General features: G+C 34.3%; 4 protein-coding genes across 6 annotated transcripts; 1 reads left to right on the plus strand and 3 right to left on the minus strand.

The window, feature by feature from the left end:
- The first annotated feature begins 4,558 nt into the window (after positions 1-4,558).
- Positions 4,559-7,202, plus strand: LOC110426236 (pumilio homolog 12-like). Its single transcript, XM_021441415.2, has 4 exons — positions 4,559-5,511; positions 5,601-5,763; positions 6,526-6,689; positions 6,917-7,202. Exons 1-4 carry the CDS (start codon positions 4,559-4,561, stop codon positions 7,200-7,202), a joined length of 1,566 nt encoding a protein of 521 aa, XP_021297090.2.
- Positions 7,203-8,274: 1,072 nt separating this feature from the next.
- On the minus strand, positions 8,275-9,692 carry LOC110420384 (thioredoxin domain-containing protein 9 homolog). The gene is made up of 4 exons (XM_021433672.1): positions 9,567-9,692; positions 9,205-9,480; positions 8,777-8,935; positions 8,275-8,659 (listed from the first exon to the last, which is right to left on the minus strand). The coding sequence occupies exons 1-4, from the start codon at positions 9,588-9,590 to the stop codon at positions 8,477-8,479; spliced, it is 642 nt and encodes a 213-aa protein (XP_021289347.1). The 5' UTR covers positions 9,591-9,692; the 3' UTR covers positions 8,275-8,476.
- Positions 9,693-11,600: 1,908 nt separating this feature from the next.
- LOC110422294 (peamaclein-like) lies at positions 11,601-12,290 on the minus strand. Its single transcript, XM_021436159.2, has 2 exons — positions 12,068-12,290; positions 11,601-11,954 (listed from the first exon to the last, which is right to left on the minus strand). Exons 1-2 carry the CDS (start codon positions 12,153-12,155, stop codon positions 11,770-11,772), a joined length of 273 nt encoding a protein of 90 aa, XP_021291834.1. The 5' UTR covers positions 12,156-12,290; the 3' UTR covers positions 11,601-11,769.
- A 1,016-nt stretch (positions 12,291-13,306) lies between these two features.
- LOC110420445 (transducin family protein / WD-40 repeat family protein) lies at positions 13,307-23,886 on the minus strand. 3 transcript variants are annotated; one of them, XM_021433769.2, is made up of 11 exons: positions 23,839-23,886; positions 23,703-23,746; positions 23,281-23,347; positions 21,757-22,010; positions 18,119-18,710; positions 16,949-17,605; positions 16,277-16,717; positions 15,446-15,640; positions 14,544-14,600; positions 13,860-13,922; positions 13,308-13,771 (listed from the first exon to the last, which is right to left on the minus strand). In XM_021433769.2, the coding sequence occupies exons 2-11, from the start codon at positions 23,732-23,734 to the stop codon at positions 13,688-13,690; spliced, it is 2,442 nt and encodes an 813-aa protein (XP_021289444.1). In that variant the 5' UTR covers positions 23,735-23,746; positions 23,839-23,886; the 3' UTR covers positions 13,308-13,687. The 3 variants fall into 3 exon arrangements, with proteins under 3 accessions (XP_021289453.1, XP_021289444.1, XP_021289436.1); XM_021433778.2 differs by having other exon boundaries at positions 13,307-13,771; positions 16,277-16,669; positions 23,703-23,883; XM_021433761.2 differs by having other exon boundaries at positions 23,703-23,883.
- Positions 23,887-24,665: the final 779 nt, after the last annotated feature.

A 24,665-nucleotide genomic window follows, 5' to 3' on the forward strand; every position in this document is an offset into this window, starting at 1 on the left:
ATTGATGAAAATCATATTTCATATAAATTTTTGGCTCATATAAGTCATAAACTTTACTAAAATTCTATGATTTATATTTCATTATTTCTAGGCTTGGTTCATAGCTCAAAAAGCACCAATCTCGATGTATTACACTCGAATGAGATTAGACCCATTAAAAATTCCTATTATGAAACCCTATGAAATATGTGGGAGATTGTTGGACATCTAGTATCTCATAAGGTTTTAATATCCCACATTACCTAAGTACAAAAAATGTTAGTGCTTTATATAGACAAACTCATTATGGGCTTGTTATAAGTAAGAAAAGGAAGTGTACTCATGCATACATGAGATCAGGCCAATCTTTAAGAAATATAGATTCCCCTGCTTGTTAGTATACATGTGAGCTTGTTAGTATACATGTGAGCTTGTTAGTATACATGTGAGCTAGGCTTAAATAAATTTTGTACCTTGGTGGTCAACTTTATTTTTTACTTTACCTTTGACTTAGACTTTTTACTGTAGTTAAAATTTAGTCTTTGATTGAATTAGTCTTTCAAAATGTTATAGACTTAATCTTCTAGAACATTGTATAACGTTACGAAATATTTTGATTTTTTCTTGAACAGAATATTTTGATTTTTTCTTGAATTAATCTTTCAAAACAGTATAGGCTTAGTTTTCCAAAACATTGTATAATGTTATAAAATATTTTGATTTTTTCTTGATTTTCTGTAATATCTTATAGAACATTGTATAATGTTACAGAACATTTTGATGTTTTCTTTATTTTCTACAATCTTATTCCTTATTCTCCTTTATCCTCAATCTATAAATACTAGCCTCCACGTTAGTTCCCAAAAAATCTTTTTGTCCTGGTAAAAAGTTAGTATTTTATTAAATCAGTAGTCTTTCAGAATGTTATAAACTTAGTAGTATTCCAGAACATTGTATAACATTATAGAATATTTTGATTATTTCTTGATTATCTTCTATCCTCAGCCTATAAATACTAATTTCCACCTTAATTCCCAACACACATTAATTCTCATATCTTCTCTTTTCAACTTTTCTGCCCCTCTATCCTTAACTTATAAATATCAGCCTCTATCCCAATTCTCAACACACATCAGTTCTCATATTTCTCTTCTCAACTTTCCCGCCTTCTTTTTCTCTGTTTCCTTCACTTCTTTCTTTTACTAGGTTCTTTCTTGTTTTTAATTTTTCTGTTCTTTCTCGTATTTTGATAGTTTGCGTAAACTAATAAAGAAAAGTCTGTTGAATCCTGAGATAATCACTACAATCTTTTTGCACCAAATTTCATATTTTAAAAGGACAAAAATTACAATGTATCACACATCAGACAAGGTTTTGTTTTCATTTGCTTCATTATTTTGCCAACACTTGTTGGTGCAAATGAGGTGTAAATGGAATTTAAAGAATCAGTAAGATTGACTTCAAAATGAGCCTTTCAATAGACGATATCTTTAAGACTTATTTCATTCCCATCACTCGGTATGCAAAGAAGAATAATACGAATAGCCTTAAGAATACAATAAAGCCAATATCTAACTTCATCTTGCACTTTACGAGAGTAGACCATTAGATACCTCTAAGAGTTTGCAAAGTTGTTCAGTCTTAGAGCCTAGTTTTTGCAGCAAGTAGATTATAAGGGATTTAGACGCTTTTGTAGTTGATGAAAACTTAAATGTTTAGGTTAATAAAACACAACACTTTTCTTACTCTTGATTTTTTTGGTCTTATTTTATTTTCGATTTGATGTCTCAAAATGGTTGACAACAAGCCCTTTATATAAGTTTGCAAGTGTCTCTTCTTCAAGGACATAACATTTTCATTAAGGCATTATTTTATCTAAAAGATATCTTTACCATTTGCAAGACACAACCTTTGGATAAAGATATTATTTCAATAATTATCTTATGAAAAGATAACTATTCATTTCATAAAGCATAATCTTTGAGTTATAATTTGAAATAATAACTTTTCATATTTAAACTATTAACTAAGGTGGTTTTTCAATTTGTCTTATAACTTTTGGATGTCATTTTACCAAAAGACATAACCATTCACATGAAAACCTACCTATAATTTAATAGTCACACTATGACACTTTATGTAACATAACTTTTTATCTAAGATAGCTTTTCATTATGTGACAGTCTTTAATTTTGAAAATACACCAACAACACTCCCATCTTACTTTTGTCATTTTTTTTTATTCTAATCACCCTCTTAAAAAAAGTTCCTTCTCAACGTATCCAATTTCTTTAACACACTTTTAAGAGCTTTAAAATGGAAATATAGTAAGGGAAAAGAAGAAAGTGTAGAGTTTATTAGCGTTATCCTTCTAACGAAAGACAAAAGTTTCTTTTGCCATTTCACTAATCTTTCTTTGAACATTTTGGTCACCAGTTTCTATGTGCTGGCTTTTCTCGAACTTGAGCCAAGAATCACACCCAAGAAGCTAAAATGGAGTTTGCCTACTCTGCAATTAAATACTTGCTCTCCATGCTCTATTTCAAAAAGCATAAGTATGTCTTTTCAGAATTTAACTCAAATCTTGATATCATCTCAAATGCTAACAAAATCTTACATGTCTCATAAAAAATGATGGTGTTGTCTACAACTTGATGATGAGATAATGTCTACCTTCTTTATGCTACCTTAATGCTCTAAAATACCCCATTTCCTCTCACTAGTAACAAGTGCAACACCTTGCTGACTATAATAAAGAGGAATAGTGATAACGGATCACCTTACCTCAAGCCTTTACTCAGAACGATCTCGTCCATTAACTAACACCAAAAATGTGTTGTGGAAATGCATCGATGACATTCATTAACACTGAAACATGTGCCGTCAAGGGCATTATGTAATTAAGGAAAAAAAAGGTTGAGTTAGACTGCTTGTTGTTCATTGTCCATGCCCTTCTAGCCCAAAGTTTTGTCTATCGGCTGCAATGCTAACTAGCCCATCTTCATTTGGGTTCAGTGACTTCTCATTAGTGTTGCGGCAACGACAAAATTTCAAAACAGTATATGTTGGGTAAAATTTAAAAAGCCTCCTTACAACATTTCAAAATGACACTTCGATCATAATTGTTTCAAAATAATATTTTTTGTTACTATTAACATCGTTAATCAACAATTAAAAAAATTTATACTCTCTTAAAAAAAATTTGCTCATGTTACTTTTCAAAATTTAACAAATTTCACTTTGATATTTAATAAAAGTCAATATTTAACAGAGAAAAGAAAAAAATTAAAACTTAATAAAAATCTAAAACATAATTTGTGAATGCAATAGTTTGTTTTACTTTGATACTTAATAAAATTTAATATTTGACAAAGATGAAAAAATTTAAAAACTTTTTATATATAGTAATCAAATCAAAATCTTTTCCTACCACCCTAAACTCTAATCTCAAGGAACAAATTATAAGTAAAAATTTTTCAACAAAATTGGTAATAATAAGGAAGAAATTAATATCTTAGCCCGACACCATCAAATTTGAAATATCTATCATTAAACAAAAAATTCACTTTTAAAATATTTTTTTCAATGAAAAAAAATTCTCAAACTATTAAAGAAATAAAGAGTTTGATGACAGTAGACTTTTGTCAAGAATGAAGTTTATGGTTTTTGAGGAAATGCAACTTCAAATTTCCAGGTCTCCAAATCAATCATAATTTTTTAAGATTTTATTATTAAGGTATTTGAAGGAATAATGAGCAGAGTGTTTTAAAAAGAGAATATATTTAAATTAAAAAAATTAATATAAAAAATATTTATGTCTTAAAATATTTATATAATATTAAGTTTAATTTTTTACTGTTGACTAATGGCATTAACAATTTAAAGATAAAAAATATCATTTCATTTTGAAGTGTTTTAAAGGATTTTTTTTATTTTACCCTGTAAATGTATTGGTTTCATAACAAAGACGGTCCCACCTTAGCAATTTGGCCTGCAAAATAAATAGATAAATAGATATATTCTATATATCTTATACTAGCAAGGAAAAATAGATAAATAGTAAACTATAATATTTTAAAACATCAATTAACTAATTAATATTGTACAATATTTTAAAACTGACCCTTACGTTATTCAAAATCCTAGACAGATAAATAAGCCCCATTGCTGGGAATCTTGTTCATCCTTATGCAAACATATTGAAATTAATTTCCGTCAGTTTTCTCCCTAAAATCTTGCCCACTTAATGAGTTTTAAGCTGTGGCTATTTGGTGAAATAATGATTAATTAATCATGAATAGCAAAATTGAAGGATTGAAGGCACGAAATTGTTTGAATATATAGAGTTAATATTTAGAAAAGAAAACAAATACATATATATATATATATATATATATATTTGAAGTCAAAAGATTAATTAACATTAATTGAGATGTTTCCTTGTATGATGCAAACACTCCTTCTTCTCTCTCTATACTCTCTACATAAAAACCCTTTTGTTTCCCAAGCTGCAACCGGCCATACACTTTGAAACCCTACCAGGCGAAACAACTCTCTTCTCTTTTGTGTTTCCTCCGCCATGGAGAGAAGAGACAATGACGATTTTCGGAGGCCGTTCATCGCCGACTCCCCCTTGCAAAACCACCTACTTGTTCCCTCCCAAAACCATCGTTTCCGAATCAATGGCTCCCATGTTCCTTGTAACCCTAATTTCCAAAACCCTGATCTTTTTCAAAGCCCTAGCCTTGCACAAAGATATTCCACAACCCAATCCCTTCCACAAGCTTCCGAACTAAGCCATGAATGCGGCCTCGAAAATTCTTTTGGTGGATTGAATCTGAATGCGCCTTGCAATAACCACTCTCAGCTTCTTGATCTCAATGTTTATCTATATAAAATGAGGATCGATTCTGCTGTAAGGGGACAAATGGGGATGTTTCATGAGAGGTTTGTTGGCCATTCAAACTCAACGAGTTTGAATGCAGGTCAAGATTTGGTGGGACGTGGAGCCATCAGTCGATCTGCAACTTTTCCCAGTACTCCCATCGGCAATCATGACTTCAACAACTCACAACGTAGGAGTCAGTCGTTGGATGAATTGGCTTCCGCATGTCCACGTAGACTGATCAACAACCCTGAACGTCAATACCGGAGTAACGCATGGGCTCAAAACTCTTCCTCTTTGCTGTCTTCTTCCATGTATAATCATCGTCCAGTTGTTTATCCCCACCAGCGTATGAATTATTCCTCATTGAAGGAATTAAAAGGACAGATTTGTTTGGTGGCCAGAGATCAACACGGTTGCCGTTTCCTGCAGAAGAAATTTGATCTTCAAATCATAACGAGTGAGGAGATTGAGATGATTTTTTTGGAGGTGAAAGATGAGTTGCATGAGTTGATGGTTCACCAGTTCGCTAATTACCTGGTTCAGAAACTTTTCGAAGCAGGCACTCAGGAGCAAAGGACTGAGCTGCTTCTCGTGCTCGTTAGTAGCGAACAAAGATTCGTGCATGTTTGCACTGATGTGCACGGGTAAGTACGAATAATATTAATTTGTCCGTTTTTTATTGTATAGAATTTTTTCCATTTGTTTTTCCTGACTTGTCAGTCGAATATTTCAGCACTCGGGTGGTTCAGAAATTCATGGAGCGTGTCTCCACTCCAGAACAAAGATCTATTCTTCTGTCAGTGTTGAAGCCCATTGCTGTCACCTTGACCATCGACCTCCATGGTCATCATATCATTGAACAGTGCTTGAATAAATTCTCAAATGAAGATACAAAGGTAAAATACTACTAAAATTTGCCTCATATTTATATATACCGGACGTGGTTCTGGTGTGAATATATACATATACTTACTTGTGTGCTTAACTAATTCCACTTACTGATCTTACGTACTGATATATTCCTTGTAGGAGGGGCGTCCTAGAACAGTGTATAATATATAGGATCATGTATTTTGAATGCCTTTTGATTTGTTTCAATCATATACAAGAAGGAACTTCGCTATAGCATTGTATAGTATAACTGCTGCTATAATATTAGCTTTTCTCTTATTTCCTTCTCATGGGAGAACTTTAAAGGCAGTATCTTATGAGGTTTTTACTTCAATGTTAGCAAAGGGGGTGGAGCTTGGAAATATTACTATGTAAATATATTGATGGTGGACATGCAAGAGAGGTATTTATTATCAAAGTGTCTGCAACAAACTGCCCGGCCCTTAATTTGTATATATGGTGACAATTGTACGTATTCTCAAGTCAAGAACCATTCCATTGTTATTCTCAAAGTCAACATTTTTGGGGGTAAAAGTTGTTTTTTTGTAGCTTTTACACAATTTAAATGAGTCTGAGCAACAATTGGTGCATGAGCAACCTGTGTCTTTGCATGACTTTTTAATTAGTATAAAAACAATTAATCAAAGCAAAAGATAAACAGGACATGTTTGTCTTAAATCATAATAAGTTGTTCATGAGTACTGTAAGTGTCAATTAGCTGAAGGATTTTATGCATAGATTTCTGAACAAGCATCTTTCTTTGGCAGCACCTTGTGGATGAAATTGTAGAACACTGTCTTGACAATGCAACTGACAAAAGCGGCTGTTGTGTATTGCAACAATGCTTGGCACATGCTAAAGCAGAAGCCAGGGAGCGTTTGCTGGCTGAAATTACTGCAAATGCCTTCGTTCTTTCTGAGCATCCTTACGGGTTTGTTTTACTAAATCTTCTTCTTATTTAAAGTACGTAGCATATGAATAAGAAACGTATTCCTTCTGTCTCGGCTATGAAGTGTAATTAATTATATCATAATATCAACATTTTGGATGATTTTTATACTATATAAGTTTAATATCATATCTACTAGTTTATTTTTATTTCATAGCAACAGTAATCAGATTTATATACCAGGTACTATTTATGTTTATATTTTCCAGGAACTATGTCGTGCAATATGTACTTGGAATGAAGGTACCCCCTGTGACATCAAATCTAATAGAGCAGCTCGGAGGGTCTTATGTTACACTTTCCAAGAATAAGTATGGCAGCAATGTGGTTGAGAAATGTTTGAAAGATGCTGGAGAAGAGCATTCTGCCAGGATTATCACAGAGATTATGCATGATCCAAACTTCTTAAAGGTTCTTCAGGATCCCTTCGGGAACTATGTTGTTCAGTCAGCCTTGAATGTTTCTAAGGTCACCTTTTCAATCTTCACTTCTTGATTTAATTTTCCTATGCATACTTGGACTTAGAGCAATATGTTAATTCTTCTTAATTATTCGAGAGCTCGTTGACCCTTTTTCTTTTGTTAAATGCAGGGAGATCTCCACAATGCTCTTGTTCAATTCATCCAACATCATTATCCCTTTCTCCACAGCCATCTGTTTGGGAAAAAGGTGTTGGCCCGAACCAGAGAGCGCAGGAACCGTGTATAACTAGCATTGTACGCTGTAAGGATAAGCTAAAGAAACAAGATAAAATTGCTTCTAGTGTCTCCGTCTCACACTCGGCTGTGTCTTCAGCAGCGGCACCTTGGCCCCTGTCATGACAATGTTGTCACTTGTTAGGATTTCTAGTTTTGGAAACTAATAAAAACCAATTGATACGATTTGTTTTTAGGATGCTTTAGTCGTCGGTCGTTGTTGTCTGCGTACTGTCTGTAGTTTCGGATTAGGGTGGGTGAGCACCAGGCAATATAGAAACACGTACTGTATTAATTTCCTATCCTGGCACTGACATTGTTTTATGGTGCTCCTTTAGTTTGTTGCTTGTTATATATTATCTTTTGTCTGTGAAGAGGTTTTTTTGGAATTTCCATTCCAACGTGCATGATTTTAGTACTCAGATTTTTATTTCCTGTCTCTGTCTATATATTGCTACAGTGAAGCCACCATGTTACCCTCAATAATCCAGATTTTCCAACATTTGGAAAACTATTCTCTTTTCAGAAAGCTGTAATACTGGAATAAAATTTTGAAAAATTAAATTTAAAATCCCCCATTAAGCCAGACGATTGCTGGATCTTGTTTCAAAAATTTTGGGGCTAAGAACATGATCACATGAACATGAAGATCAGTAAAAGCGGGATTAAGCTGTACACAATCTATCAATTTTTCATCATTGTCACAATCGCAAGAGAGAGTAGAAACACGAAATGTTTATAGAGAAACCAGAATAACTGTTTTACCAAAAACTTTTACTGCCTAAAATATTATCCTAATTAGGGAGACAAACTTAAGCAAATGCTTCATGCTTTGATGCCACCATGCTACCACCCAATGGGATGCTGTGATGTAAACCAAAAACAAAGATAATATTTCCTTTGTAAAAACATGGATCATAGTACAAAATAACAACAAAATTCCATCAAAAATTTTAATGTGATGTAAAGCAAATGACTGTCATTTGCTTTATAATAGTATTAGATGGAATGATGATGAATCCTATTCACTTCCACTGAAACATATATAGACGTTTACAAATCCACACACCCCGTTCAATCTGAATCGGATGAGTCTGCATTTGAGCTCTGCCGCACACTCCTCTTGGTCTGTGCACCAGACTTCGATGCCTGTAAAGATGATTCACCCTCAGAAAAGATGACTTGAGCTTTACCCAACCTCTCCTCCAAATCTTCTGTGGCAAACTCGTCTGTCCCACCAAGCTCATCAAATCCAACCTGAAAAAGATACCACACATCAAGACAGAGGGAACTATTACCAACAGAAAAAAGAAACATAATTCAATTCAAATGTTACGTATATACACTTTGATGCTCGAAGATAACATTACATACCACATAATCATCGACTTTGGCATTTTTGATAAGGGCAAGTGTAGGAAGAACAACGATCTTCAGCCTCTCAGCCAAGAATGGGCTTTTCTCGGCATGGATTTTAACAAAACGTGTCTCTATATGCTGCTTTGCCAATATACTCAAGTGCTTGTCCATCACCTGCAATTGAACTCCAAACATAAACCGTTTTGCCTCTAGTTCAAAATCCACTTCAAAGTTCAACAGAACCCCAGATTAATCAAAATTGTAACTTTGGCTAATTGCATTTTGCTTTTCACCTTTTCTTCTTTGTTTAAACAATTTCAGCTTGTCAAAGTAAATGTATTCTTTAGCACTTCAAGGGCGATAAGGATTTTAAGAATTACAAATTAATTTTTATTCTTGCTTGTTCACTTCACAGTATTACAAATTGAAATAAAAGCGAGTACCTTGCAGGGCCAATTCTCGCGATAGAAATGGCAAACAACGCGCTCGCTAGCTTTAACAATTGAAAAGAAGTCCTTTTCAGCGGGAATCTCTGAGTATTCTCCGTGGCCTAGACCGATCCAACGGCTCCGCTTCTCCGCCATCTTCTTCATTTGCTGCAACCTCCGTTCTCTGATGGCCTCCAGATCGTCGCTGTCGAGGCGATCCAACGCCGCGATCTCTTCATCGATCTTTTCCTCGACGGCCTTCGCCACCGTCAGCACCTGCTTCTCCAGGATCTGGACAGGAACAAAAAAGCATTGAATTTAGAAGACAAATTAAAGATTCGCACGTGCGAAGGCTTAGGGGCATGTGTTGATGTTACCTCTTGAACCTTCGGATTTTCCATTGTTGGACTGAAAGATCTCCTTGCCTCTCCCTCTCGCTGGAATTTCAAAATCGAAATGAATTTGGAAAGTGGAGAGTGAGTGAGAGATGGGGATAATCTCCGCTTCGGGTTCAGAATATAATGCAGAAAATGGTGAAAGAGACGACGCCGTTTTATTGAGAAATTTGGGCCAAACAGAGTAATATATGAGCCTATGGGGCCAATTGGGTATACTGTAAAGAGGTCCTGCTTCTATCGGGGGAATGGAATAGTCTATCAGGGAGATAGAGGATTAGTTAATAACAAGGCCCGTTGGTATTGGCTATTTCAAGAGACCATAAATAGAATAAAATTGTCTTTTAGTAATTTAAAGAATTACTATATTATATAAAACACATTTTATTCATCTTTTATGATCTCTTTCTCTCTATCCAACTGCCTCTCTCCCTCTCTCATTAAATTGAAATGAATTTAAAATAAAAAGGTTTAAGTTTTAATTAATCTTTTAAACTTAAAAAATTAGATTAAAATTTTAATTATAAGATTTTTATATTTTGATATCTTAAAAATAAAGAATAAAATAATAAAATTATTGTTGTAATCATAAATATTTTAATTTAAAAATTAAATATTATAATAAATTATATTTTATTATTTATTATTTAATTATTTAATTATTTTTAAAAATATTCTTGTCAATTAAACATTAAAATAATTCATAATAATAATTCTTATCCTATTTTATTCTCATGAACTAAATTACATAATAATTATTTATTTCTTATTTTATTCTTATGAAATAGATATCTTATTCTCGCTCTATTTCTTCTTGTAAATCAAACACACTCTAAATATATTAGGCTCGATTTCTATTGAGAGAAACCTATCCATGAGTGAGGAAGGAAAAGTTTCAACGACTAGGCACGGGGTTCATCAGTCATGTGGCTTCTGTGTTCTCTTCTAAGAAGAATTTTGGTAAGCTTATCTAATAAAACTCCACCATTCCGATATTCTAATGAAAGCTAACACCAACTAATAAACAAGACTGAAGGTTAAGGATGGTAATACCAACATGTTTTAATGTGATGACACCAAAAATTAAGGATTATTCATTCCTTCAATATTGAAGTTTTCTCTTTAAAAAAATGATTACTGAGGTTACAGTAGTTGCAGAACCCAAATGTAACAAATAGGAAATCCCATAACACTAACCCAAAAGTTTTTTCCATATATTTTTGAAAAGAAAAGTCTTCTCCATATACATTATGGAAGAAACTTTACATTTAAGGCCCTTTAACAGTCTGGGTTAATTAAGTAAAGGCCTATAGACTTGAATTGAAGCCACTGCTCAAGGACCTCTAAGAATGGCCAACATGGAACCATTGACATTGATTTTGAAAGAAGCAAAGGGATTTAATTTCCAACCAACTCAGCTCCAGGCACTTAGTAAGTGTTGTTTCCCTCCTCCATTCACAGATAACTGCATTTCAAGAATGCCTCGGAGGGGAGTAGGCAGGCAAGTATTTGATTTATGAGATTTAATTTTTATTTTTTTTATAATTAAAAGAAAGAAATTCGAATTTTACATTGTAAATAAGAAATCATGTATTGATCAATAAGTTAAATACTCGGCTTATGAGATTTGGTTGATAATATGTCATTGTCAAAATTAAATGAACATTCGTTGTGGTTGATCGAAAGTATTGACATAAGCAATAAGATTGTCAAAGTAGTTGCGGTTGCCCCAAAGATTTGTGGGTGGAAACGATTACATATCTCTTGCTTTGATGTTTGATGTCATATTTTCTTTGCCAGGAAGCACAAACGTAACAGGTTCAAACTTCAGAGAATATAAGCTGAATTCTCTTCATATGGTTTCTAAAGCGTCAACGATGAGTCTCAACGTATTGACTCTAAAATATTAACACACCTCGGAAAATGATTGCACCAACCCCCCAATAAAGCCATAAGAAAAGCCACTGTGCAAGAGAAATTAATACGAATATGAATAAATAAATGCCAAGAAATAAATTAAAGGGGAACAAGAAATATTTTATTATTATAAGCACATGCATATATGTCTTCCCGTACAAATGACTAGTACAAGTTCACGCATCTCTCTCTCTCTCTCACTCTTTTGCTCTAGCTATGGAGCTCACTCGGATAATTCAATTACAGATATTGAAGGCCTGTTTGAACTTCAAGGGCACTTTGGCGTGCCCTTCTTGCTCTTCTTGTCCCTGTAGCAAGGGCACTCGTGCTTGTTTCCATAAGTTCCTGAAGGCACGCACTTGCACTGCTCACAGCATAACCCACAGTACTGGATGCACCGATCCCACACCGCTGCCTTCTTGCACCTAGCGTCGCACTTGCCCACGCAAAACGCTGCAACAACAAAATTAACAAAAATATCAGACCCATTTCGTCCATAGCAAAAAGGTTTAAGCATGCGGAGAAAAACTGGAAACTGTAAAGTTAGAAGGGAGTAAATTGCTCACGTGACCGAGGCTGAGCCATGGCAGGTTCCAAGAGTGAAGAACTCAGAAGAAGAGAGCAAACCAGCAAAGTTGCAAACAAGAGCTTCATTTTTTTATGCTTTCTTAACTTTGAATTCGACTAGGTTAACTATGTAGAGAAGTAAAGTGATCAGTTTCAGGCGACAGTAGTGAAGTGTAGTGGTGCCTTAGAGCTGAGAGGGCATTTATAGTGAAGAAAAGGCAAGTAGGGCAGTGTAAATTAGTGAGTGAGGTAATAAATAATTTGCAACAGCTGGAAGGTTTTGGCGCATTTTGAAGGGAAAGGCCGGTGAGAGGAGACAGTGAGCAGTGGGGTCAAGGACTTTCCACGCGGTTTCTGCAGGAGCGAAAATGAAAGTTGCTTGGACCCTTTGTCCTTTTGCGCCATCAATCAGAAGGGTCCGGCCTCTGCCGTCTCTTTGGTGAACCTCGTTGGTGTTAATGTAGTACTACGAATGAATTAATGATTCCACTGCATTCAAGTCTTTTACCTGTCCAATTTCATCATCTATTCCATTATGTGACAATGTCTGATGTTAGTATGGTTTTTGGGTTTTGTCACGTGAGTTCACTGTCCAACCTTTCAAGACAAAAGAGAAATCCATTTTCTTTTGTTTGATTTCAGCTTTCAAGCCAATGTAGCATTCCAGTCTAATAAACTAGTATTTTGTCATGTCCTAAAACAGAAGGGAAATTTATGAAAATACTTTTTCAGTGGGAGTACGAAGATGCTGTTCTAGGTGTTCTTTTCCCTTCAAAAACCGTCCCTATTTAGTTGAGAATCTGTTTATGGGTTATACTACTACACACCCTTCCAATTTTTTAAATCCAAAACTTAGAAAAAAAACATTTAAGCTTCGTGATTAAGGGGCAAATGACCGTTGCCCTCCATTGACAGCTACTACGTAAAAACTATAGGAAATATAATAATTTCAGGGCCAAAAATTATCAGAGAGAATACGAATTTGTGATGTGGAAAGCTTCACATGAATGGCCCCAACTGCCCAATCCTTGAAAAAAATCCCTTGACTGTTCTCTTTCTGATCTAAAGAAGATGTGATGCAAAATTTCAAATCATTGCCTCTCAGTGTATGGCATGTACAAATTTAAATGCTAAAGTTACGTCTGACTCTAAAGCGTGGCAAATTAAACTTTTGCTTACAGAGGAAAATCTCGTCTAACATGCATGATTTATATGTTGAATAAAAATACATCCATATAACTTTAAGTAAATGTCATCAGTAATCATTATCTATAATTACTATTAACAGTTTGTAGATATTTATCCAGCAAAAGATATTTTTTTCTTAAAGAAAAAGTAAAAACAGAAAAAAATATTCAAAAAATCCTACACTTAAAGGAGCCCAGTACAACAACCAACTAAAGTAGGCCATGCCCATTACGTTGCCTCAAATGTTACCGAGCTACTGTTATCACCACAGTAACAGAGAACAGGTCTAGTTCATTTTATATTTCACAATGATTACATTAAATATTTCAGATAAACTAAAGGTGCTAACCTATATGAACTGTGTTTTCTCACCCAATAGAATAACAGCATAAGGAAAAGGGAGAGAATGCAGCTTTTCGTATGTACATAAATTAACCTCCCATACTATTGGATGGGCAAGAGTTCTGACCAGGACAAGATTCCTTGCTACAGTCGGAAGAAGCCAGCAAATTGACCTGGTAATTGTACACCTTGGGGTTTCAGCATCTTTGGAAGATTGAGACACTCAGAAATATAAGGAAAAACAAGATGTAAGATATATACCTTGACAATTTCAGACCTCGAGCTTGGTCGTGTATAGGCAGCTAAGATGCTCATGTTGAAAGCCTGGGAATAAGGATATTTGAAATTAAAAGAAGAAAAATAATGATAATAATTGAAGTAGGTTCTACCATGAGTGGAAATGCCAAGTTTGCAGAAGCACTTAAAAAATTCCATTAGAAGATATTACGATAACCACTAAATACAATGGATTTAGTTATCACAGTCAATCAGCTATATATGATTTCATACGAAGGTTCATTAATGCAGGCAATACTGCAGAAAACAGCCTGCTCTTAGTGTGTTCAGTTCTACCCACGTTATAAATGATTTCTGAAAACAATAGGTTCAGAAAACAAACACAACAAAAGCAAGGTGAACACATTAAACTGATTTCTTGTTCAGTATATCAGAGGGCATACACCTAGATATGTAACTCATGTTTGACAACCATATGAAACAAACAATGGAACAAGGTCGGCTAATAACAAGTGGTGCCACTATTTGTGAAGGCTCCATTTAACAGAGATCAAAACAAAAAAAAATTTGAGGGTAAAAAATTATTCGCAAAAATTTTGAACATGTCAAAATGCTGCTTTGAATAGAGAATTTAAAATCACTAATTTCCCAGGTATGCACGTCTACTTACAAGGGGAAAAAATATCACCCGAAAAATGTTAAACTCACCCTAAAGGGATCCCCCCTCAGTGATTGCACAAACATTGAACTCCCTGAGGCTTTTCCCTGCATAAAATAAATGCATTAATTTCCTTCTCTTTTTGGCAATATGCAGATGAATAACATTAAATATAATAAAAAAATAGGAGAAAAAATTCGGGAAGGAAAGGATATTGAGGGTTGTTTTATCAGAAGCTAACTGCCAGGTAAGAAATTGGAAAAAGAGAATCCCATTCTCACATTCACTAAGTTTCTTTCCTCTCATATTTCTATGTACTTGTTCGGGTAATAAATTGTGCTTACAACTCTCTCTCCCTTAACCAAGTTCTTTCTTTAGTTCACAAGCCAATTTCTCTCTAAGCACTGTCTTCTTTTCATGACAACAGTCCGAAAAAATTGTCATAACTGCTTAACCTATTTGTTCCGCTTCTTGCATTCCTTTCCTCAGCAGTCCTTTCACTTTTTTTTTTTTTTGCAATCGCTCATTCTATTTTTCATTCCTTGCTTTAATAAAATGATTTATGGGTACAGCAAAATTTTAAAAACCAAACAAAACGGCCCAAGTTAAAACCTAAAGGTTTTCTTTTCCTAAAAGCTATTCTGCTCATTCCAATCATATGCAAATATCCCCATAAACTGAACATGTATCAACATTTAAGCAAGTTGGTTCTATATTTTCAGCAATTTTTAGCCCTTAACTCCAAACTTTATGAAAAGCACAAAGCACAAATAGTTAAAACCTTGTCACTACCAAATCCTACATCCCCATGAGAGAGAGACAGTGGAATAGATCCTGTCTTCAATATTCGTCCATGCTAGGCACGTGAGTCCATACTCACTAAATCATTCTATTTTATAAGTCAGAGAACATCAATGTTAGACATAAAATTTGCAAATTGAAACTCATGTACCTCCAAAGAAATATCCCTGAGACGCCTTCCAGTTTGAGCACAGCAAACACGGACAACTTGTTCATCACAGCTTCCACTTATAATATAGTCCTTACCGTTCATGTAGTAGGAACGAGTGTAATTTTGTGAGCTTCCAGTAGAAGGTATCTGAAAATTCAGGTGAAGCCTTCCATCAGCAGCCAGAAGCTGTCTAACCTGTCAATGTCTAAATGTTAAACTGAAGTCCATACCAACATCAACTTTCTTTAAAGATCAAAGTAAAAGCTTCAATTACATGGCATATATCTGAGAAAAAAAAAAGAGTAAATATTTACAGTTATAAAACTTAATGCAAAATTTAAACAAGAGAAAGAAGCAGCAAGCCAACATGACATGAACAAAAACGCCCAAATGCAATTATAAGAAAAGGCACATTTCAGTTGAGTTTTGCAAGTCTTCACCAAAGATTTAAAAAACTGAGAAAATCAAGTCTTGCACATTTCAGAAAGTGGCAGCTATAGCTTGAATCCACAATCTTGCACAAGCAACATTCAGAACTGAAATTGAAGATATGAGCAAAAATTGAAAAACCAAACCCTTAATATGAAGAAAAACAGCAATCTATTCACCCAAAACTCTTCCACAAAAGCAGTTAAGTTGTAGTAAGAATTTCTAGCGAAATCTATTCTTAACCAAATAGCAGTTTTATCTCCAGACCCATCCATTTATTTTTGAGTCTGGATCTTAAAGAACAGGTCTACTTATAGGCCCAGAATGAAACTAGATGTCAAAATACATAGAACAATATTGGCACCAGCACTAACTCATGCGGTTAATTATAATAAAAATTACCTCATTGTCAACAGCTGAGGCAAGAATATAGTGATCATCTGGAGAGAAGCAGACCATCACATTTCCTTTAGAACTTGAAGCAGTATAGCAAGGCCTTATTGGCTTCTGTCTCAAGTCCCACATTTTAATATCCTGATCAAATGATGAAGTTGCAAAAATTGATGGGGAATGGTTTGAAAACTTGACTACATTAATATGTTCTTGATGCATATCCGTGAACACTTGTAAGCGTCTTCCACTGTTGATATCATACAGAGCAACATTTTTTGAATACCCACTTGCGAGAAAGAGTTCATCCGTAGAGTTAACATGAACAGATGTTAATTGGTCAAACTCATCAAAGGTGACAGAACCAATGCCAGTATGGATGCGCTTGCAAGTAGATGCACAATGCTGGATATCATACAGCTTCAGTGAGCCATTATCTGAACCAGCTATGAGCTGAATAAAAAAGGTAAAAAACCAAATCAAAAACAACCACATTTATTGCCTTTATTGAGGGATTGATATTAGGAGAATGGTTGAGTTCTCTAAATGCGGTAAGTGTGAACTTTCAACTAAAACACTAAAAAAGTTCAAAAAGGAAATAGGTAATAGAGTTTAATAGGGAAATACATTTATTTAGAGAGCACTACAATTTAACCTCTCTTAAAAGTGCCTCATGAGACTTACCTTAGAAGGATACTTCTTGAGCCAACAGAGCCCCAACACACTATTCATTGCCCCAAGTGAAGGGATGTAACTAACAATTTTCTCGTTTTCATGGTTGACAACAACTACTTCACCATCTAAAGTTCCAAAGACCATCAGGCTGGAATTAGATGGATGATACTCAAACTGCCTTGGACGAAAGCTCCTTCTTTCATCTCCCAAATCACTGCCTGAGATAGAAACTGAATGCAGAAATGGCCAAGGTGCAGATCCCATTTTGGCAGCACAAAGAGATCTGGTATAAAAATACTGTGAATTTCCAGCAAGATCCAACGGCCTTTGCTTCGGTGTCCGCAAGCTAGTGTGGCGTTCTCTAATTTCACGCTTCTGCAAGATACTAACAACACTTTCTTTATAATACCTTCTATAAGGTAGGTACTCAAAATGTTTTAAAAAAGTCACATTAGCCATTTCCCTGTCAACATTTCTGATAGGTAAGTTATCCAAAACTCTCAACTGGGGTATTGAAGATATCATGTACTCCCTATAATGTTTCTCAAAGCATATTGGAGAAGCATGTTGGGAAATGTACTTGAATGAACCATCTGCAACATGCCTTGCGAAGGCACCTTCACAAGACTCATCTCCATTTTGATTTGACAATGTAGCAGAGGAAACCTGTCAAATAAATTACAACAACAAATAAGGACTATTAAAACAAAGGCCGAGAAGGTGTTAGACAAGATAAGGAGAACATATTAATCCAACTTCAAAGAAGAACTTTCATAGTCAATTGATTCAATTAGGAATTTAGATTGAAAACCACAACTAAATCCAAACATGGCATCCTCATCCATTTCTCAGTCTACAGAATTAGATTGAACACCACAAATAAATCCTAACATGTTATCCTCCTCCATTTCCCAATCCACCTAATATTACAAGAAGATAATGAGAAATGAAAAGGAAATGATAACAACAATCATTAATAACTTAACAACAACTTCAATTTAAAGAATTTAACTGGCATATCAGAAATAAACTTGCTGTAAAACTAAATTATTTTTCCTTGATACCATCATTATATTATAAAATAAACCAATAATAACTTCATTTTTAGCCCCTAATACCCATAATGTGCTATTTACTGAAACAGCTCAAGACACTAGCGATAAGAGTCCATAGATTCACCTCACTCGGTAGATTGATCTCTCTGTTCCACCCAGGAGGTGAATTTGATGATGAGTCCATGTAACTATCCTCTAGGTGAATAGAAAAATCTACTTCACTATCATCCGATGACTCCTCATTTGAGCTTTGAAAATTATGATTCATACTGAATGCTTCTGGAAGAAAAGTTCTCGTTGCCTGTTGAGTGATGGAGTTAAGTTCTATAAGTAAGCCAAGATTAACAGACGATGTTACATGGTAACAAGCACTTCTTGGTTGACTGGGTCCAGTTTGGTCATCTCCACCGCATGATCCAGAAGATCCAACATCATTGCAGCATAACCAATTTTGAAACCTAAGTTCAACCAAAGAACGGAGTTTGGAAAGTGCCGCAATAGTAGTCCATAAGTTGGCAATTCTGGTCTCACACATCGAGAGACACATTAGATTGGGCGTGCAAGAAAAACAATCCTCCCGGAAACTAGTGAGTGTTGTGCTATAGTCAAGGTTAAGGGTGTGCAACCACATGAACTCCCCCACCAAGTTGAGCTTCCGGAAATGTGAAGACCTCAAGTTCAGAACTTGACATTGTAGACCTCCTTGAGAAAGGTCCCTGATTGTACAACTCAAATTAGTTTAAAAATCAAAGACACATTTAACCATTTATTAACTTCACAAATTTTTCTGGAAAAAATAAAGCAGCTGCCTTAACATGCATTACATAGAAAGCACAAAGCACAGGATGCAGTAATTACAAAAGTGTACAACACAACTTGTGGAATGAAAACTTAAGCAATAGAGAGAGAAGAATCTGAATTCCGAGTAACAGTCATCCATCTCCGGATTGTACAACAACATACACTCATTCAGGCTTCAGTTATAATTGAAACACTGCCAAAATAAAAGTTAGCAGATCTTAAAATGTGAATCTTTGGAAGTATCTCCGGATTGTAAAACAGCATACACTTATTCAGGCTTCAATTATAATGGACACACTGCCAAAATAAAAGTTAACAGATCTTAAAATGCGAATGTTTGAATTACTTCCAGTCCCTCTCATTTGCTCAAGCTAACAGAGAAGAAATCATTAATGAGACTGTTAAGCATCCAACCTAAAATCAATTCGCCATAGGTGGCGAGGGCCAAGCCAAAAAAGAGCCACAGCAAACTCTAAACTTAACCGATGTGGGATAATAACACTTGACAGGGACAAATCAAACTAATAGCTCCAGCTGGTAGAGATGGTGGAATCCTTGAAACATCATCTACCAGAGGCTGACAGAAGCAATCTGTGCAGTCAACCATTTGCAAAAGGAAAACAGCCAGTAAAAAAGAGAAACCCAGAAAGAACAGTAAGTTTGCCTGTAACTTTGATAAGAACAGTGATGTGAGCTTTTATGCATCTACAACTTGCATTTATTTCATAATCAAAGGCCTCACAAGCAGATGATTCATATCTTTCAAACATGCATTGGAACCATTTAATGTAGTCATTCAGGATTTGTTCATGAAAAGAAATACTGCACCTAAAGGAACAAATCGTTGCCAGTGATTTTTTTTTTTTTTAGGGAAGGGGAATTCGAACCCATACTTTTTAAGCAGGGAGATCATAAACTAATCAATGAGCCAAATGCTAGTGATGTTAGCACCTGAAGAAATCATTCAAGTACCAGCACAGCTATAATCTTATTCACATTGAGATCACATTGCAAATGAATCAGCACTTAAAAGGTAAAAAAAGGAGACGGATAGAGAGAAAAAGAAGAAAAAAAAGAACTAAATCTTTTCTAAAGCCAAATTCACAAAAATGATATCCCTGTCTAAACCAATCCAGATATAACTAAATGACAAGCAATATCCATTTTTAGCTAAATGACAACTACATGGTTAAAATCTAGAAGGCATTTTAACTTCTTGACAACATGGACTTCTTTTTACAAAGATCTGTACATGCTTCTTCCAAAAGCATTTGTAATATAACAGTGGGATCGAGTACTCCAATGATGAAATAAGTTTATGTTACAGTAGATACAAAATAAACTAGGACATTATAATCATTAAAATCATTGAATCCAAGTATGTTAATAATATTTACTCAATCTTAATCTAAACTAGCATTAAAAGTTGTAGGTTCTTGAAAAAACCAAATTATCTTAAATCCATTTATTATTCTTTTCAAGTCATGTTGATTATTTCATTCTAATCTCCTCAGGCAACTATAGAATTCAATGTATATTTACTACTATATTGAGAAAGAATAATGTAATTATCAATCTCCTTGCCCCTGCTAGACAGTTGTTATTTAGACAAATGTCAAATGATTATATCACCTTCAGAATATTTAATAAGCAATATATAAAGGAATTAAGTTAAGTTATTAGAACTCACAGAATAAATTCAAAATGAGAATAATACCCTCATCTTATTTATCTACTGTCACCCTTGTACACATCGAAACACATCATACGTCTCACGTCAGCATATTCTTTTCAAACAAAAAACATGTTAGTATTGAAGTATTTAAAAATAAAATAAGAAGTGAATACCAAAAATAATAGATTTCCAAATTATTCTACTGCTACATCAACTTAAAACTAAACTTAAATTGCCATCATTACCTCTATTTACACCTAAAAGATCATCAAATCTTATGTTATAGAGGAAGGAGCAAGGAAAAATGAAGTTAATCAGCAATGTCAATCATTAGATATTTGGGTTACCAAATCACATCACACGTATTAGGAAAAGCCCTTTTTTTTTTACGTTTTTATCCTTCTCTTTTCTACAGTGTGGCTTGTTTAGGATTTTTGTGTTTGAGTTGATGACAAGCAATACTGATACAAGTAAGTCATCCTAAAATCTGTTTTGAACTCTATCTTGTGCATCAAGGAGAATATTTCTTGGTTGTAGCTTGGCCTCTTCTGTTCTCTTTCAAGTTTCTACGCACTTAAAGTTTAGGTTCAGTTGAGTTTGTTCACAACACCAAACCACCCTCCACCACCCTCTCCCCCCCTCCCCTTCAAAAAAAAGAAAAAAACAAAGAGCATAATGGTGATTTTTGTGCGATCATGATTAAGAGCTTACCGGTCATTGATTGTCATATCTAAAAATAATGTAAACTCGTGGAAGTGGCTACGATCAACATTTTTGAAGAAAACAAGTAATGGAGAAATCATAAGCTACCATATGGGTAGATTATTCTACACAAGTAACGAACAAAAAGGGAAAGTCTGCTTAACATGCCACACTAAAAACATTGAATCAGAGCATTATTGGTTAATAGCACTCTTTGCTACTTCTTCCTTTTTTTCAAAATATGCAGTTCCCTGTTGAGATCCTAAAAGTATAAACTTACCTCCCAAAAGGTGCAAGTGAGGGGATTAAGTATTATAAAAATTTAATGCATGAAACACCACATAACTCATAAATTATTAAAATTAGTTAGAAATTGTTCAACATGTTAAGCCTGAAAAGTAATCTTTTCTTCACTCCCATGTATCCAATTGCTTAAAGTTTCTCCAACCAAAATTTTACAACTTCACCATTCTAACATCCCTTAAGAAGTGGTAATAAAAATATAAATTCATCTATGTTTAAACAACTACAGAATCAGATATTTTACTCAAAGACAATAGTGTGTAATAAACACTGTTATATACCGCAAGAAGTCCTTCCCAAATGACAAATCCTGGAGATCAACTATTCGAAGTTTTTGACCAATAGATCGCATCAGTAACAAAGCATACTCTCCAGTCAATGCACAAGATGATTCATTAAGCACATCAACTGCTTCAATCTCAGATTCACTGATTTTCATAGACACTTCAAGAAGTGAATGAAAATCAATATCCTTCACATTGTCCAATAAAATCTCCAGGATACATACCTCATGACAGGATTTTTTAACCTCAGCCTGAATAGTTGAAAAACAAAAAAGGGTAATTATCAGATGTAATAAACAGCCACCAAAAAGAAAGAAACATGATGTTGCTGCATAGAGCATCCAAGAAGGAGAGAAAAAATTAAGGTGAGTATTTGACATATTTAACTCTAGAAGTAGATCTCTCTTTGCCACATTGACAAAGAGGAAGAACACAGTCTTTTGAGCCAAAATTTTGGATGTGATATTAGGTTGAAAACCGTCAAACTAAAACTTATATAATGCATTGCCATCTGTTACCATTAAGACTAGGGCAGTAGTGCCCAAGGGTGCCTACAACTCTACCACCACCACAGACACACCTAGAGCTAGCCAGACAACAATTAGGACTAGGTTATTTATATCACATTCTTTGATTATTAACAAAATACCAGGATGTAAATACTATGTCAGTTCAAGTTCAAGGGAGCTTTTGATCTTTGAGATATTAATATATTGTAAGATTTGAGAATTATTGAAATTTCCCTTGGTTTGGAGTGTGTTCTTCAAAGTCTTTGCATTTCTGGAGTATTTTGTACTCATCAAACATCACTAAGTGTGCTGTGTGGCAGTTAACCAATTTCATTTTCCCTAGATCAAGAAAGTCACAAAACCAGCTAAATAAACTCTTTTCCCCTTCACCAAGTACTCCACCATAAGGATGCACCTTGAACCATCATTCCATTTATTAGATGTCTTAAGCATAAATTATATGCCTTTGCTTTTTGAGGGATAATTAGATGCACTGGTACAGCCAAACACTTTGTAACAACACTTAACCCCAATCTTCAACTCTTAGAGCATCTCAAGCATACTATATCTAACATTAGAAATTATCCCTTTCTTACTACAGCCTGAAATAGGTCCAAGAAAAGAGCTCACAGAGATTACACGTGACATCGAACATTTTCCTTACCACTCAAAGCAGGAAAACTAAAGTGCCACTCTCGAAAGATAAAGGACCTCTAAAGATACTCTCTAAGTCTCAAAATCAACATTGCAATCAAAATGTATTGATAGCATGATTATAGGATCAGAAAAAATAACGAGCCTGGCAAGCCAATTTGGGGCCCCTAGGCTAATGATCAGAAGGTCCAATTGGTGTTTCTAAATTCTCAACATTAAGTCCATTCTAAAGCAATGAGAATCATAAAAATACACACATCTTCATACAATTGCGACATTAAAATTTACGAAAAGCAACTACATCCATGCGGAGTTCCTGATTGAATAATCAATTGCATAATCATTCATCCGTACAAACCTTAAAGAGAGCAGATAAAAATCCAGAGCTTGGTGCGACACCATGCTTCCTGCATGACTCAATGTACCTAAAACCAAATTCATCGATATAAAAATTAGAAAAACAAAAACTGTTCTGTATCGTAGTAACATTGGAAAAAATAGTTTAGATTAAATTTCAAAAAAGAAAAGAAAATAAAGAAAGCGCAACAGCGATATTCATAAATAAATAAACAGCTTCAAAATCAAAGAAGCTATCCGATAACTACGGTTGTAGATTAATAATTCATCATTTCTAGCAAGAAATTTTAGGTTTTTATCGAAGAATTCAAATTCTAACCAAAGAAACAATCAGCAACTGAGCCGATAAAGAGTAATCTTTCGAACAAAGGAATAGAACAAAGTTTGCATTGAAAGGGCAAAAAAGAAGAACAAGAGACTTACATTGATCCTAAGGCTGGAATTTTGATGGCCATAGCGATTCAACTCTGCGAGATTTCGAAAGAAAGGTTAGAAATTGTGAGAAAAACAGCAGCCTTTTTCTTGATAATATCTGTTGAATTGGATTTTGCCGTTTTACATTAGATAAGTTGGGAAGGTAGTCTGTAGGAGGAGTTGGGCAGAGAACGACAGATCAATGCAGAAATGGCAAATGTTTTAGTTTATTACCATTAAACGCACAACTGGGCCCCATTTTCAGCTTTTCAGATGACGCTGCGTGTGTTATTATGTATTTATATAAAATTTTAAAAATTTTAATATATATAAAAAATAAATTTATAATATAAAAGAGTTTTAAATGTTTATAAATTGGACAAAACTAATTCAATCTTTGGTTAAACTCAATGTGGACGGTTCTGCTCAAACATAACCAGGTTTAACGGCCACCTCCAAGTGGTATTATTAGAGCTGAAAATGGCTATTGGCTCAATTGTGTTTACATATAAAATAGGAATTTCATTTTCTCCAGCAACAGAATTGTGGGCTCTATACCATGGATTAGGATTATGTTGAAATAGACAGGTTTTACTAAAAATTGACTCTGTTAGTGACCTAGAAAATTTCAAAAGAGATCTTAAATTTAGATCCTTACACTAATATATTGCAAAAGATCAAGGATTTATTATAGAGAAATTAAAATTGTTTTGTGACTCACGTATATTGTAAAGTAAATCAACATGCAGATTGAATGGTAATGCATCATGATAATCTATTATTTTACTTATGTGTATTTGATAGCCCTCCACCTAGCATTTTTTTTTTTTATTTGAAGATATGTTTGGTATTGTTTGGTCAAGGATGATGTAATTGTTTTAAGTAAATCTAGTTTCCTTTTACAGAAAAAAAAAAATTACTTTGAGATATTAAAAAGTAAAAAAAAAAATGAATGAAAAGAACAATAAAATA

This window comes from Theobroma umbraticum, unplaced genomic scaffold (genome assembly GCF_002168275.2).
Source record: "Theobroma umbraticum cultivar Fairchild unplaced genomic scaffold, ASM216827v3 scaffold_30.0, whole genome shotgun sequence".
NCBI lineage: Eukaryota > Viridiplantae > Streptophyta > Magnoliopsida > Malvales > Malvaceae > Theobroma > Theobroma umbraticum.